The following is a 12,538-nucleotide window of genomic DNA, read 5'->3' on the forward strand; positions in this document are numbered from 1 at the left end:
CTCCCAACTAAAAGTATTTAAAGAGCCTCCAAAATTAGGTGAGGAAAACATATCACAGAGAAACATGGAAAAGGAAACTGCTGTGTATGACACTGTGAAAACCTTAGAGGTAGGAGAAATGGGCGGCAATGTACCTCACGACAGCCAAGTGGAGGTCACACACACGGAAGAGGAGGGGTGTGTAGTGTCAGGAGTTTCAAGCAGTCACCCAGGTAATTTTGATGACATGGTTATGGAGGTTATGGAGAATGGTTTCTCAAAGGTATTGCTTACCTTGTTTTTTTTAAAGTTGTTTTCAAAGAATTTGTTGATACACTTCCATTTATCAAGCATGTCAATAGTTTCCATGTAGGAATGGAATGTTTGTTTGCAAAAATCATTTCTCTATCTCTTTTGTCCACTACACCACACGAGAGGTGGGAGGCACAGCAACTTCTATCTAACACCTCCTGATAGGTCCAGAGAGGTGTAAAGATCTGCTGCTGAAATCAGAATTGTAGCTGGCCTATTTACTCTTGAGTTAACAGGGCAGGGGAAAGTTGAGAGGACAAACTGGAGGCACACAAGGTGATGTAACTTGCCAAAGGTTACATAGCAAGTCAGTGGAAATCCTGGCTCTCATTTCCCTGTACTTTTCTTCAGAATCTCGAATTATAAAATGTCTGGATTGCCCTGCTAAATTCTCAAAAGGCCTGATCAGTGTAATCTCTCTGGTATATTCCCCCACTATATTTCCAGCAGCAGCAGGTATTATCTGGCAGGTTCATCAACTGAAACTCTCATCTTTCCAAATGTCACCTTGTGTGTATTTCATTTTGTGCTGCAGGAGAGAAGCCAGATGAAGCTAGGGAGTGTAACTGGGCTGGGCATGTGCAGAGTTTAGCAGAAAGCTCTTCTAACAAGAGAGAGATCTGTGTGATACTTCTTTACATCACATAGTCAGCTGCAGTATTCAGCATTAGTTTCTTTTGCTCCTAATGAAAATAGGGTAGGTTTGCTTATTGTGCTAGGCCAGGGGTTTTCAAACTATGCTTTGGGGCTTGTAAGGGAAAGCTGCTAGCTGGCCGCGAGACACTGTTTACCTGAGCGTCCACAGGTACAGCCCTTCGCAGCTCTCTTACTGGTAATGGTAAGAATTCACTATCTCTCTGCTGCAGGTTTCAAATGGCTACGGATAGCAGTCTCACATACCTGGGGTGTGAGAAATGGCAATCTGTAGGAATTAGCTTCATCCGCCCTCGGTGTTACGGGTAGCACATCCCTACAGATTGCAGGTTCGTATACATATGTGTGTGTGTGTGTGTGAAAATGCTTTCTGTAGGACCGTGCTACCTGCAGCAGAGACAGGTCCAACTTGGCTAAAAATGGTATTTCAAGCGGTCTCACATGTAAAACCAGCCTGATCGCTTTCTTTAACAGTGTAACAAGCCTACAAGCGGTAGATGTAGATCTAGCCTTTGGTAAGGCTTTTGATACTGTCTCCCATGACCTTCTCATAAACACACTGTGGAAATGAAACCTAGATGGACATAACGATAAATAAGATGGGCACAATGAGTGGGGTTCTCCAGGGATCAGTTCTGGATATGTTTCTATTCAAAATCTTAATGATTGAGATAATGGCATAGACGGTACACTTATAAAGTTTGTTAAAATTTAAGGTCTGGAAAACATGACCTATGAGGGCAGATTGAAACAGGATAACAAGTTCCAAGTATGTACCAATAAAGTAGCATCTTTTTACAAAAACTGTTTCTTACAATCTGTACCCAGCGCTAACTGCTACAGGTAGCACATTTCTACACGTAGCAATTTCACATACCCTGGGGTGCAAGAAGCTGCTACCTGTAGGCACTTGCTACGTCAGGTAGCAGTGTCCTACAATAGCCGTTTCTTACAATCCACAGGGATCGGTAAGTGCTGCGGTAGCGGAGCGGTCTCCCACACTACACCACAGCATGCATCCAATGAAGTGAGCTGTAGCGCACCAAAGCTTATGCTCAAATAAATTGGTTAGTCTCTAAGGTGCCACAAGTCCTCCTTTTCTTTTTGCGAATACAGACTAACACGGCTGCTCCTCTGAAACCCACACTACACGCCCCCCATTAGTCTCCTCCCTCTCCCCCGCCATTGTCCCATTCCAGGGGCGCTCGCTCGCCCGCAGCTGGATCAGTTCTTACCTGCAGGCTCCGGCTCAGGGGCTGGTGGCGGCAGAGCCCGGGGCTGCCCCAGGGGCTGGTTCCAGCCCCCGCAGAAAGACCCCTGGGGGCGGGAGGTGGGTGATGAGTGCAGGTCTGTCCCCGCACAGACCCGCGAGGGAGCAGCAGCGGCTCGGCCCGGGCTCCCGGCTCACAATGGAGGCGGCAACAACTTCAAACAGCTCGGATTAGAAGCAGCTGCAATGCAGGAGCCGCGGTCTCTCATCCCTGTCATTACAGTTCTTCATTATTATGATTATTTGCAAAGCAGAAGCACCTAGGAGCCCATATCTCTGCCTCCCCACTGCAAACACCAGACACAACCCACCGCTCTCAGCTGATCCAGCCCCTTCCTGTGCCCCTTGATACCAAGCCGGGCTGCAGCCCTCCCTGGGGCTGGGTGAGACAGGCTGTAAGCAATGCCCAGAGCATCTGGCTGCAGAGATTAGGGGTTCCCTGGGGGAAAGTGGCGTGTGACAAGAACTACAGCCCCCGACATTCCCCTGCTCACCCCCACAGGCTGCAGAACAATCAGATCCTCCCAAGGGGGTGGGGGTGGAGAGCTGTGCAGGAATCCGAGCATGCTTAGTAACATCTGCTGAAGCCTGCTGCCCTCACCTGCTCTCCGAATCTGCTCCCTTCTATACATGAGAGCTAAAGGGGGAGAGGAGAGATGCGCAAAATTTGTGCAGGGGGCAAGAAGATGAAATAGGTGGAGGGAGGCAGTGCTTAATTGTCCCAGGGCTTGCCAGGGCTGAGCCCCGGCACCTCTGGGCTGGGCAGTTCAGAGCCCCGGCACCTCTGGGCTGGGCAGTTCAGAGCCCCGGCACCTTTGGGCTGGGCAGTTCAGAGCCCCGGCACCTTTGGGCTGGGCAGTTCTGAGCCCCGGCACCTCTGGGCTTGGCAGTTCAGAGCCCCGGCACCTCTGGGCTGGGCAGTTCACAGACCTGGCACCTCTGGGCTGGGCAGTTCAGAGCCCCGGCACCTTTGGGCTGGGCAGTTCTGAGCCCCGGCACCTCTCGGCTGGGCAGTTCACAGCCCTGGCACCTCTGGGCTGGGCAGTTCAGAGTCCCGGCACCTCTGGACTTTCTGGTTTCAGCCTTGCCTCCCCAGACGCCCACAGCCACACTCCCTGTGTTCGTCCCTCTTAACAATAACCCCCATGACTCCATGTAAGTCCCTGCACTGTTCCTGCATCCTCTGCCCAGCTTCTCATCTGAGGGCCCCCCTCCACAGTGCACCCCTCCGTGAGAAGGGTTGGGGAGAGAGAGCCTGTCTGTGCTGGACAGGCAGAGAGACAGGAAGCCCCTGAGTTAATAACACGCATGAGCTGCCACCTGCTCACTTTACAAATAAATTAACAGAAAGATCACACCAGGTCTGTTCAGACAGAGACGGCAATAGACACCACTGGTGAAATTCTGGCCCCACTGAACTTGAAGGGAGTTTTCAAACCGGCTTCAAGGGAGCCAGGATTTTACTCCAGATCACCAATCTGCTAGAGCTAAATTTTAGCAACTCAGCCAGGCTGCCTTTCAGATTCTCCACAGATTGAGTGTTCCACAGATAAGTGCTTTTGTGAACCTACCTCTAACCAGTACACCACACTGTCTTCCCAGAGCCAGGGATAGCATTCCCGATCTCCCGTTTTCTACTGCCACGGCTGATGCTGCTGGGTGTATCTATTTTCCAAATATCCATGTGAGGCTATGGCATGTTTCAGGAGGTGAGTGATGACACAGACCCCTTCACAGAAAATCCCTGCAGCTGATTGGTTATGGTGTCACAGCTAAATATGACTGGTTGCTCTTGGTGCTGTTACTTTTGATAGTTTGTCCAGAAACATTGGGCTCCTTAACTGGGACCTCAGCACTGTTAAAGCAGATGAACTTCCCAAATGCATGGAACACATGATAGTCAAATGATACCAGGGTGTATGTGGGGAATGGGCATCAACCATGGGTCTTGCTGGGTGGTTCTTCATTTATCTGTGGTATTCGCCTCTGGCAGTGAGAGTCAGGTAAATACTTTGAACTCTATTCCTACTTGTTGGGGCTGGGCAAAACTGGGGCTGGAAATTTGGCTCCAGGATGAACCCCCCAGCAGGCCCCTGAAAATCCCCTACCTGAATTGTCTCCACTGCAGCCACTGGGAGGAAGGGACAGTTGGGAGCTGAACATGAACGTTATGCTGCCACCTGTTGGGGTGAGAACGGGTTTTGGGGGACTTCAGAAGGGGCTTTCAGGGTTACAGTGACCAGCCAGCTTTCACGGAGCATGGTACATTTATTTTAGAACAAAAACATTACAGAGAACACATATCATAAAACAACCACCAGTCTGCGTGCATGCTAGCTTATCAGCCGTCTTCCACAGGGCGACCCTCTTAGGTTTCCAGTCCTTCCAGCAGGGTTTTGCCCTCTTGGCTACTAACTCATAATGAGGGATTTCAATCAGCTCAGGCCGGCCCTTTATACCACACGCTCCTTCTTTGACTCCTGGGCCTCTTGAACCTGGTCTGAGCCAGTCTATGCAAGTCATCCCAGGAAGTGGTGCTGCTCTTGGGCTGTTTAACTGCCCTGGGATCTTCAGTAATTAACCACAACTGGATTTAGTTCTTGGAGAAGCTCAGTTATCCTCCCCCATGGGGCAATCATATAATCCCTACTTCCCAGAGGTACATATAACATTTAGAGATACAAAATGCCGATGGCACATATCATTGCAATAGTCTTTTACGTTTCCATACTTCCAAGGTCTTGCATCTGTCACAGAGGGTGTTAGACTAAAGGCACCTCCTTTGGTCTCCTGCCGCAGGATTAACTAAAAGCAATTCTTTCTTTCATCAGCCTCGGGATCTGAGTACCTGCGGTATTAATTCGATTGGAAATCGATGATCCAAAAAAACCCGGAAACAATACCATGATCAACTCCGTCTACGTTTAGTGAAGTTAGAATAGTTTTAGCCTCAGTTATATGTTTGTTTAATCTACATATTTGCTTGATTATATTTTCTAATAAAACCCATGCAAAGTACACAGCACTTGCTTGTTTTTTTTCAAATTGCAACATGGTCCAGAAACACAAAGAAGAAGGTAAATTAGCTGAGTTCTCTGAGAGCTGCATGGCCCTCTCCTGAAATTAAACCTTTAGCCCTCACAAGAGACGTCAGCAGAAGGGCTGGGGAGTAAGTGATTCCTCCTCAGGAAGGAAACTGAACAGGTCTGGGGAACTTTTCCCCTGGCCCTAGAGCCCAAAAATGAAGGAAATTCCTGGGGGACCAGGACAGACCAGGAATGTTTTATTAGACATTTATTTAGGCAAAAAAGTAACCTACTGAGGTAAAAACATCAAAGAGACATAAAGACTCCCTGAAACTTGAAACAGACCCATGAGACCCCATCTCTCCCACCCTCTGTCCACAGAGGAGGGGAGAATCCCTTCCCAGGAAGCTATTTCAGGCATAATCCCCTGCCTGAAAACATGGACAAGGGACTCAAGCTAACTCAGGAAAACCGTCCCCCCAACAGAGAGAGCTGGGAAGGGACAGGAGAGTATCAGAGAATAATACAATACAGTAATAATAATAATAATAATGACATTTTCCCTCTCTTGGCACCTCTGTCCTCCTGAGCCACTGACCACACCATGATCAGCGACCCCTGACGCCTCCACACGGAGGTGGGCATCTGCTATTATCCCCATTGTAGAGATGGGAGGAATGGACCCACAGAGAGGAAAGAAAGTGAATGGACCAAGGTCGCACAAGGGGACACAGGCACAATTGGGTATTGAATCCAAGAGCCCTGACTGCCAGGCTCTCTACCCTCACTCCACTCAGATTTGAGACTAGATCCCAGGAGTCCAGAGAACCAATAGCCCCTGCTCTATTACACCATACTGCCCACACCGGAACAGCAAAATCCTTTCGGGGGAATGTATTCCTATGAATTCTCCGATCTCTGTCCCCTGCCTCCCTGCAGCTGCAGAGACATCAAATAAATTGAGCATCACTGACATCCTGTCACTTCAGATCAGCAGCTCTTGGTGTTTTATAACTAATTGTAAGCAGTTGTAAGCAGGACACAAGAAGTAATTCTTCCCCTCTATTCCCTGCTGATTAGGCCCCAACTGGGTGCCACATGTCAGGAAAGATGTGGACAAATTGGAGAAAGTCCAGAGAAGAGCAACAAAAATGATTAAAGGTCTAGAAAACATGACCTATGAGGGAAGACTGAAAACATTGGGTTTGTTTAGTTTGGAAAAGAAAAGACTGAGAAGGGATATGAGAACAGGTTTCAAGCTTAAAAGGTTGTTACAAGGAGGAGGGAGAAAAAATGTTCTTCTTAACCTCTGAGGATGGGACACGAAGCAATTGGGCTTAAATTGCAGCAAGGGAGGTTTAGGTTGGACATTAGGAAAAACTTCCTAACTGTCAGGGTGGTTAAGCACTGGAATAAATTGCCTAGGGAGGTTGTGAAATCTCCATTATTGTCTAACATGTTCTTAAAGATCTCCAAACACCTGTCAGGGATGGTTTAGAGATAATACTTGGTACTGCCATGAGTGCAGGGGACTGGACTAAATGACTTCTTGAGGTCACTTCCAGTCCTATGATTCTATAAACTACAGTCCTGCAGGGCCCCTCGCACAGAAATGTATCCCCACTGATACACTTGCTCCCCCCATCTACCCTGAAATGACCCATCTACCAAGTACCCAGTGTTTCTTCCTCCCCTTCCCCTCACCGACCACCCTCCACTGAAACCCAGACCAGCCACCAGTTTGCTTCCCCTGCCCAGACCATCCTCAGATGAAACATGCTTCCAGAAGGCTGAGATCCATTGCCCCACAGGAAGAGCTCCCGGAACCTTCTATGCTGTGTGCACTTTCTGGTGGGACTTCAGCGAATCCTTCCCCTTGTAGCTTTTCCCACAGACAGAACATTTATAGGGTGTCTCTGCTGAATGGATTCTCTGATGTCTAAGGACTCCCCAGCTCTGACTGAAGCTTTTCCCGCATTCAGAGCAGTTATAGGGCTTCTCTCCTGTGTGGATTCGTCGATGTCTAATAAGTTGGGAGCTGTTACTAAACCTTTTCCCGCAGTCGGGGCATTTATAGGATCTCTCTCCAATGTGGATTCTTTGATGTACGATGAGGCTGAATCTTTGTTTAAAGCTTTTCCCACAGTCGGGGCACTTATAGGGTGTCTCTCCTGTGTGGATTCTCTGGTGTGAAACCAGGTTTGAGCTCTGAGTGAAGCTTTTCCCGCACTCGGGGCATTTATAGGGCGTCTCTCCTGTGTGAAGTCTCCGGTGTTTACTAAGGTCTGAGCTCCGCTTGAAGCTCTTCCCGCAGTCGGGGCACGTATAGGGTCTCTCCCCTGTGTGGATTCGCCTATGTGAAATAAGGGATGAGAAATTAGCAAAGCATTTTCCACACTCAAGGCAGCTATAGGGCCTGTCTCCTGTGTGGACTGAGCGATGGGAAATAATGTCTGAGTTCAGTGTGAAGCTTTCCCCGCAGTCAGGGCATTTATAGGGTCTCTCTCTCGTGTGGATTCTCTGATGTACCAGGAGATTTGATATCTGAGCGAAGCTTTTCCCACACTCTGGGCAGTTATACAGTTTCTCTTTCGTGTGGACTCGTGGTTGGACCATGATTTCACTAGGATCCTCCAAATTTCTCCCTTGGCAAGTAGATTCATCCTTTCTCTTCCTTTGCTGGTTGCTCTTCTGCCTCTCTGACTTGCGCTGAGTCTCACGGCCTTCTTCTTGCTCAGGACTCAAGGAAACGTCCCCTTTGGATCTTCCCGATACTGTCCCACATGGTTCCACTTGCTCAGGACCTTCCTGCTGTGGATTCTCCTCCTGTTTCTTACCCACCGTCCCATCACCTGCTGGGAAAGAGAATCCAGACATGAAATGTTCCCTCTGCCATGGAGAAAGGAACCCTCAAAAAGGGAAATGGGAAAGGGGGGAACAAACCAAAATAACTGCTGGGGAGACTGAAAAATCAGGAGCCAAATCCCTTGCCAGAAGAGTGGAGGGGACCAATTTTGCCTCCACAGCCAATCTGAACACTTAATGGCAAGGGAGCGACTGCCTGGCCTCAGGGTGGATGGGAAGCCATAAGCAATACCTGCTGTGAGGATACAATACCTGCTGAGGACTTGGGTGAGATGAGGCAGAATACTGGGGTGTGCACAAAACCTTTATGGGAATCCCAGCCACTCACTCCAGTGACCGATAATTTCTGCATCCGTTTCACCAACTCCTCACCTGTGTTCATGTTTTAAGGATCTCCCTTTCCTCAAAGCCCTGGAGATTTGGGATTCACAGCTCTGTCTCTGGTTCCAGATAGGAATCACATTACCTTTGGGAAACTGGAAAAATCTGCTCCACTGAAAGAGAAACAGGTGAGACCAGTATTACCTTTGGGAAACTGGAAAAATCTGCTCCACTGAAAGAGAAACAGGTGAGACCAGTATTACCTTTGGGAAACTGGAAAAATCTGCTCCACTGAAAGAGAAACAGGTGAGACCAGTTAGTCGGAGACAGCATCATTTACAGATATCTCGAGTGGGTGGGAAAATATTCCTGGAGACCCTTAGTGGGGTCAGATGGTTCCTGAGAGATGGGCAGGTCCCACTGTAGACAATTTAGGGAGTGCCACACACTGGGGGATGTTCTGACTCTGGCATGGAAGTTGTGCCACCTCTTACACCTTTCTGAACCTGCCAAGACCAAAGCCCTATCCTGGCATGGACCCAATCCTGGGAAGAGAGGGACATGCAAAATCTGTGCACCTTGGTTTAAAAACACAGCGAGGTACATACACCCCATCTGCCCCATTCCCTCCTACTTTAATATTGCTCTTAAACCAGAAAGTTTGGTCTCAGGAAACAGTTTCCAAAAGAAGCCCATGTAGAATGCAAGGAGCACAGGACACGCTGTCTTGAAAACTGCCTAAGGCAGGGTTCAAACACACAGTGCATGGGTCAGGGTCCATAACCACAGTATACCCCCTGTCACTGCCTGGAAAACCTCTGGTTTCAACCGTGCCCAGATCTTGCTGCACATGTGAATTTCACTCTGCTAAGTGCCTCACTTTGGCACATGCTGACCTGAAGTTCCTGACTCTAATGTTAATAACTTTTTCAATATGGCTTTCCTGAAAGGGCACTAGGTGCCATGTGCGAGCTGAGATAAACCCCAGGTGACTGAGATCAATTTGGTTAGTGCCCTAGGTGTGCAAAGAAACATGGTAGTTGAATGAGACTTGGGGGGTTTTTCAGTAAAATACTGCTTTTTCGGGGGGGTTACGCAGGAAATCCTTGCTCAAATGATCCCAGATTTGAACATTATCACTACGCCAGTACCCATATGAGGCTCAGAAAATTTCAAGACAATCTGCAGATTGATTGTATCGCTCTCAGAATATAGTAGCGCCTCAGAGTTATGAACAGCAGAGTTATGAATAGACCGGTCAACCACACACCTCATCTGGAACTGGAAGTACGCAATCAGACAGCAGCAGAGACAAAAAAAAAAAAAAAGGGAAATACAATACAGTGCTGTGTTAAATGTAAATTACTAAAAAAATAAAGGGAAAGCAGCATTTTTCTTCTGCATAGTAAAGTTTCAAAACTGTATTAAAGTCAATGTTCAGTTGTAAACTTTTGGAAGAACAAGCACAATGTTTTGTTCAGAGTTTCGAACAACCTCTGCTCCCGAGGTGTTCGTAACTCTGAGGTTCTACCATAGTCCACTGTTAAACAGAAAATGACGCTCAATCTTAACTACAGCAGAATTGTCGGTCTGCTATATTTCGGGTTAGTCGCACTCAATTTTCATTTTGTTACAATTCTGATGGATAATATTGATGTTTATTTTAAAGCACATTTTTAGATTTTTATCTATTTACATTTTCGCAGTGGTATGAAATGGGGGGGGGGGAGGTGGTCAGGCAATTATTTAAAGACAGCAGATATTCAGATTCCAAAATGTAAAGCTTTCAAAACCGCTAAATTGTCAGCATCACATGTCAGAACAGACATAGTAAATATCCTTCAATCAACAAATCAAGCCTTGTTTTACTGTACATTCACTAGTCTGTTTGTAACGAGCCTAATTCAGAAGGCTACGTCACTGGATTTTTCACTCTAATAAGTTTTCAAACCGCATTTTTCTTACTTTGGCTATTTGTAAAATTTGAGTATTATTGAGGGAAATATTTTTTCATTGGTTTGTGTCTGTGAAATAGATGTTTACTGACATTTATCAATAAATATGCGAGTCTTCCACCCCTAGCTATGTTGCTGTATAAAGGGGGAAAGAGATGGGCCCTGTTGTGGAATAGGGGATAGAAGCCATGTAACCTCTCCCTGTCCCATCACCCCCTCTCCAGCCACTTCCCTGTATCCACCCTCATACTGTGTCTGCCAGGATGTCCACAAAGCAAAAGACCCCCCTGCAGCAGCCAGTCTCAGAGCCTATGTCAACTGCGCTCTGGGGCTAAATATAGCAGTGTAGACATTCCAACTCAGACGAGAGCCCATGCTCTGAAACCTGGTGAGAGGGGAGGGTCTCAGCCCGAGCCTGAATGTCTACACCATGGGGAGCCCTGGAGTGTGAGCCCCAGTAGGTTGTCACAGGCTCTCAGACTCACTGCTGCAGGGATTTTTTGTGTGTGTAGACACACCCTGTGAGTCCAATCTGTCTCTTCCTACCACGCTGGCACTCCTGTGCCATCCCCCACCCATTCCACACTTAGAACAGCCCCCAGAGCCCTTGCAGATGGTCCCATGTACCTTTCTTTTTCTCCGTCTGAGCTTGGTCCAGCTACAGTTATCTCAGGGTCCTGGCTAGCTCGTCTCTGGGGAGCGCTCTTAGCCAAGCTGTATACAAAAGAAGAGACTTGACTGCAATGCTGGAAAAATGCCTGGTGACTTCCCCACCTGGCCCCAGACCTGAAGAAGAGCCCTGCGCAGCTCCAGCTCTTCTCTCTCCCCAACAGAAGTTGGTCCAATAAAAGATATCCCCTCCCCCACCTTGGCTCTCTAAACCCATAAAGACTTTCCCCAAATGCTAGAAAGGAACCCAACCAAAGGAGCCGCTCTAGGGGATCCCCCCAGCAGCCCGGGCGCCAGGCAGAGGCAGGAACTGGCTTTTCCTCTCCCTGCTCCTCCCCTTCTCCCAGGGAAGTCAATCTGCCCGGGGTGCTGCAGGGCTGGGAGCCGGGAACCTCCCTCCCCGCTGATTGCTCCTGCTGCCCCTGCCAGTCTCTGCCCCCGTCTCCCTCCTGCCCCCTCCCCTCCCCTCGGGCTGGGAGACTCGGTCCCTGGCCCGGCCCGGGGCGGTCGCTCTCCCGGCGCTGGCTCGGCTCCTGCCGGCGCTCAGGGGGCAGAGCCGGGGTGGGGTCAGGGAGGCCAGCAGCTCTGGGACTCGTAGACCCCCGCCCCGGGAGCAGAGCTGGGGCGAGGAGGGGCCGTTGGTGCAGAGTCACTTTCCTGCCCGGCCCCAGACCTTCCCCCGGGTCTCTCCCCTCACCTGCAGGCTCCGGCTCAGGGGCTGGTGTCGGCAGAGGCCTGGGCTGCCCCAGGGGCTGGTTCCACCCACCGCAGAAAGTCCCCGCGGCTGGGCACAGGGGGCGCTAGGGAAGGGCTCTCCCCGCACAGACCCCGCTGGGCAGCGGCAGCGGCTCAGCCTGGCTCACAATGGAGGTAGCAGGCGCAGCTTCTTCCAGCAGCGGTGATCACTGACCGGTCAGGAGCCGCGCACTGTCTTGTCCTCTGCTGCGATCACTGGGATTGTGGCTCTGGGAGCCCTAAACTCTCGCTGCTGCCAGCACCGGATGCAACCGCTCTCAGCTGAGCCAGCCGTTTCCTGTGCCCGTGGATACCAACTCGGGCGGCAGCAGCCTTCCTTCGGGACCAGCTGTAACCAAAGCCTAGAGCATCTCTTCGCAGGGAAAGAGGGGCCGGGGGGAAATGAGGGTGTGAAATAGATTTAATAATTTTATTAAGATGATGTTAAAATTTAAAAAAATGGTACAGAGTTTAAGCATAGAAGTTTCTGGTTATCAAGGAATGACATACCGATTATCAGGGGGTGCGAAGTTCCGTTTAGGATTTAGGATCGGGTGGCGTAAGGAATATATAATCTGCAATATCCCCGATTAGGGGTAAAAGGTTAACGGGTCAAAGTACAGACGTTGAGACAGGAGGGTATGTTGTTCATATAATGGCTCTGGTCAGGTGTGGAGTACGAGTGGATACGATGATGAGGATGGATTTACCCTCATTTGGTGAGGATTAATGTTCAGTGAGTTTATGGTTCC

General features: G+C 49.1%; 1 protein-coding gene across 6 annotated transcripts; it reads right to left on the reverse strand.

Moving 5' to 3' along the window:
- Positions 1-4,496: 4,496 nt before the first annotated feature.
- Positions 4,497-12,070, reverse strand: LOC141998739 (uncharacterized). Of its 6 annotated transcripts, none has more exons than XM_074971738.1 (5): positions 11,749-12,070; positions 11,010-11,096; positions 8,632-8,659; positions 8,479-8,600; positions 4,497-8,093 (listed from the first exon to the last, which is right to left on the reverse strand). In XM_074971738.1, the coding sequence occupies exons 4-5, from the start codon at positions 8,486-8,488 to the stop codon at positions 7,072-7,074; spliced, it is 1,032 nt and encodes a 343-aa protein (XP_074827839.1). In that variant the 5' UTR covers positions 8,489-8,600; positions 8,632-8,659; positions 11,010-11,096; positions 11,749-12,070; the 3' UTR covers positions 4,497-7,071. The 6 variants fall into 6 exon arrangements, with proteins under 6 accessions (XP_074827839.1, XP_074827838.1, XP_074827835.1 ...); XM_074971734.1 differs by having other exon boundaries at positions 4,498-8,096; XM_074971735.1 differs by lacking the exon at positions 8,632-8,659 and adding an exon at positions 8,691-8,718 and having other exon boundaries at positions 4,498-8,096.
- Positions 12,071-12,538: the final 468 nt, after the last annotated feature.

This window comes from Natator depressus, chromosome 14 (assembly GCF_965152275.1).
Source record: "Natator depressus isolate rNatDep1 chromosome 14, rNatDep2.hap1, whole genome shotgun sequence".
NCBI lineage: Eukaryota > Metazoa > Chordata > Testudines > Cheloniidae > Natator > Natator depressus.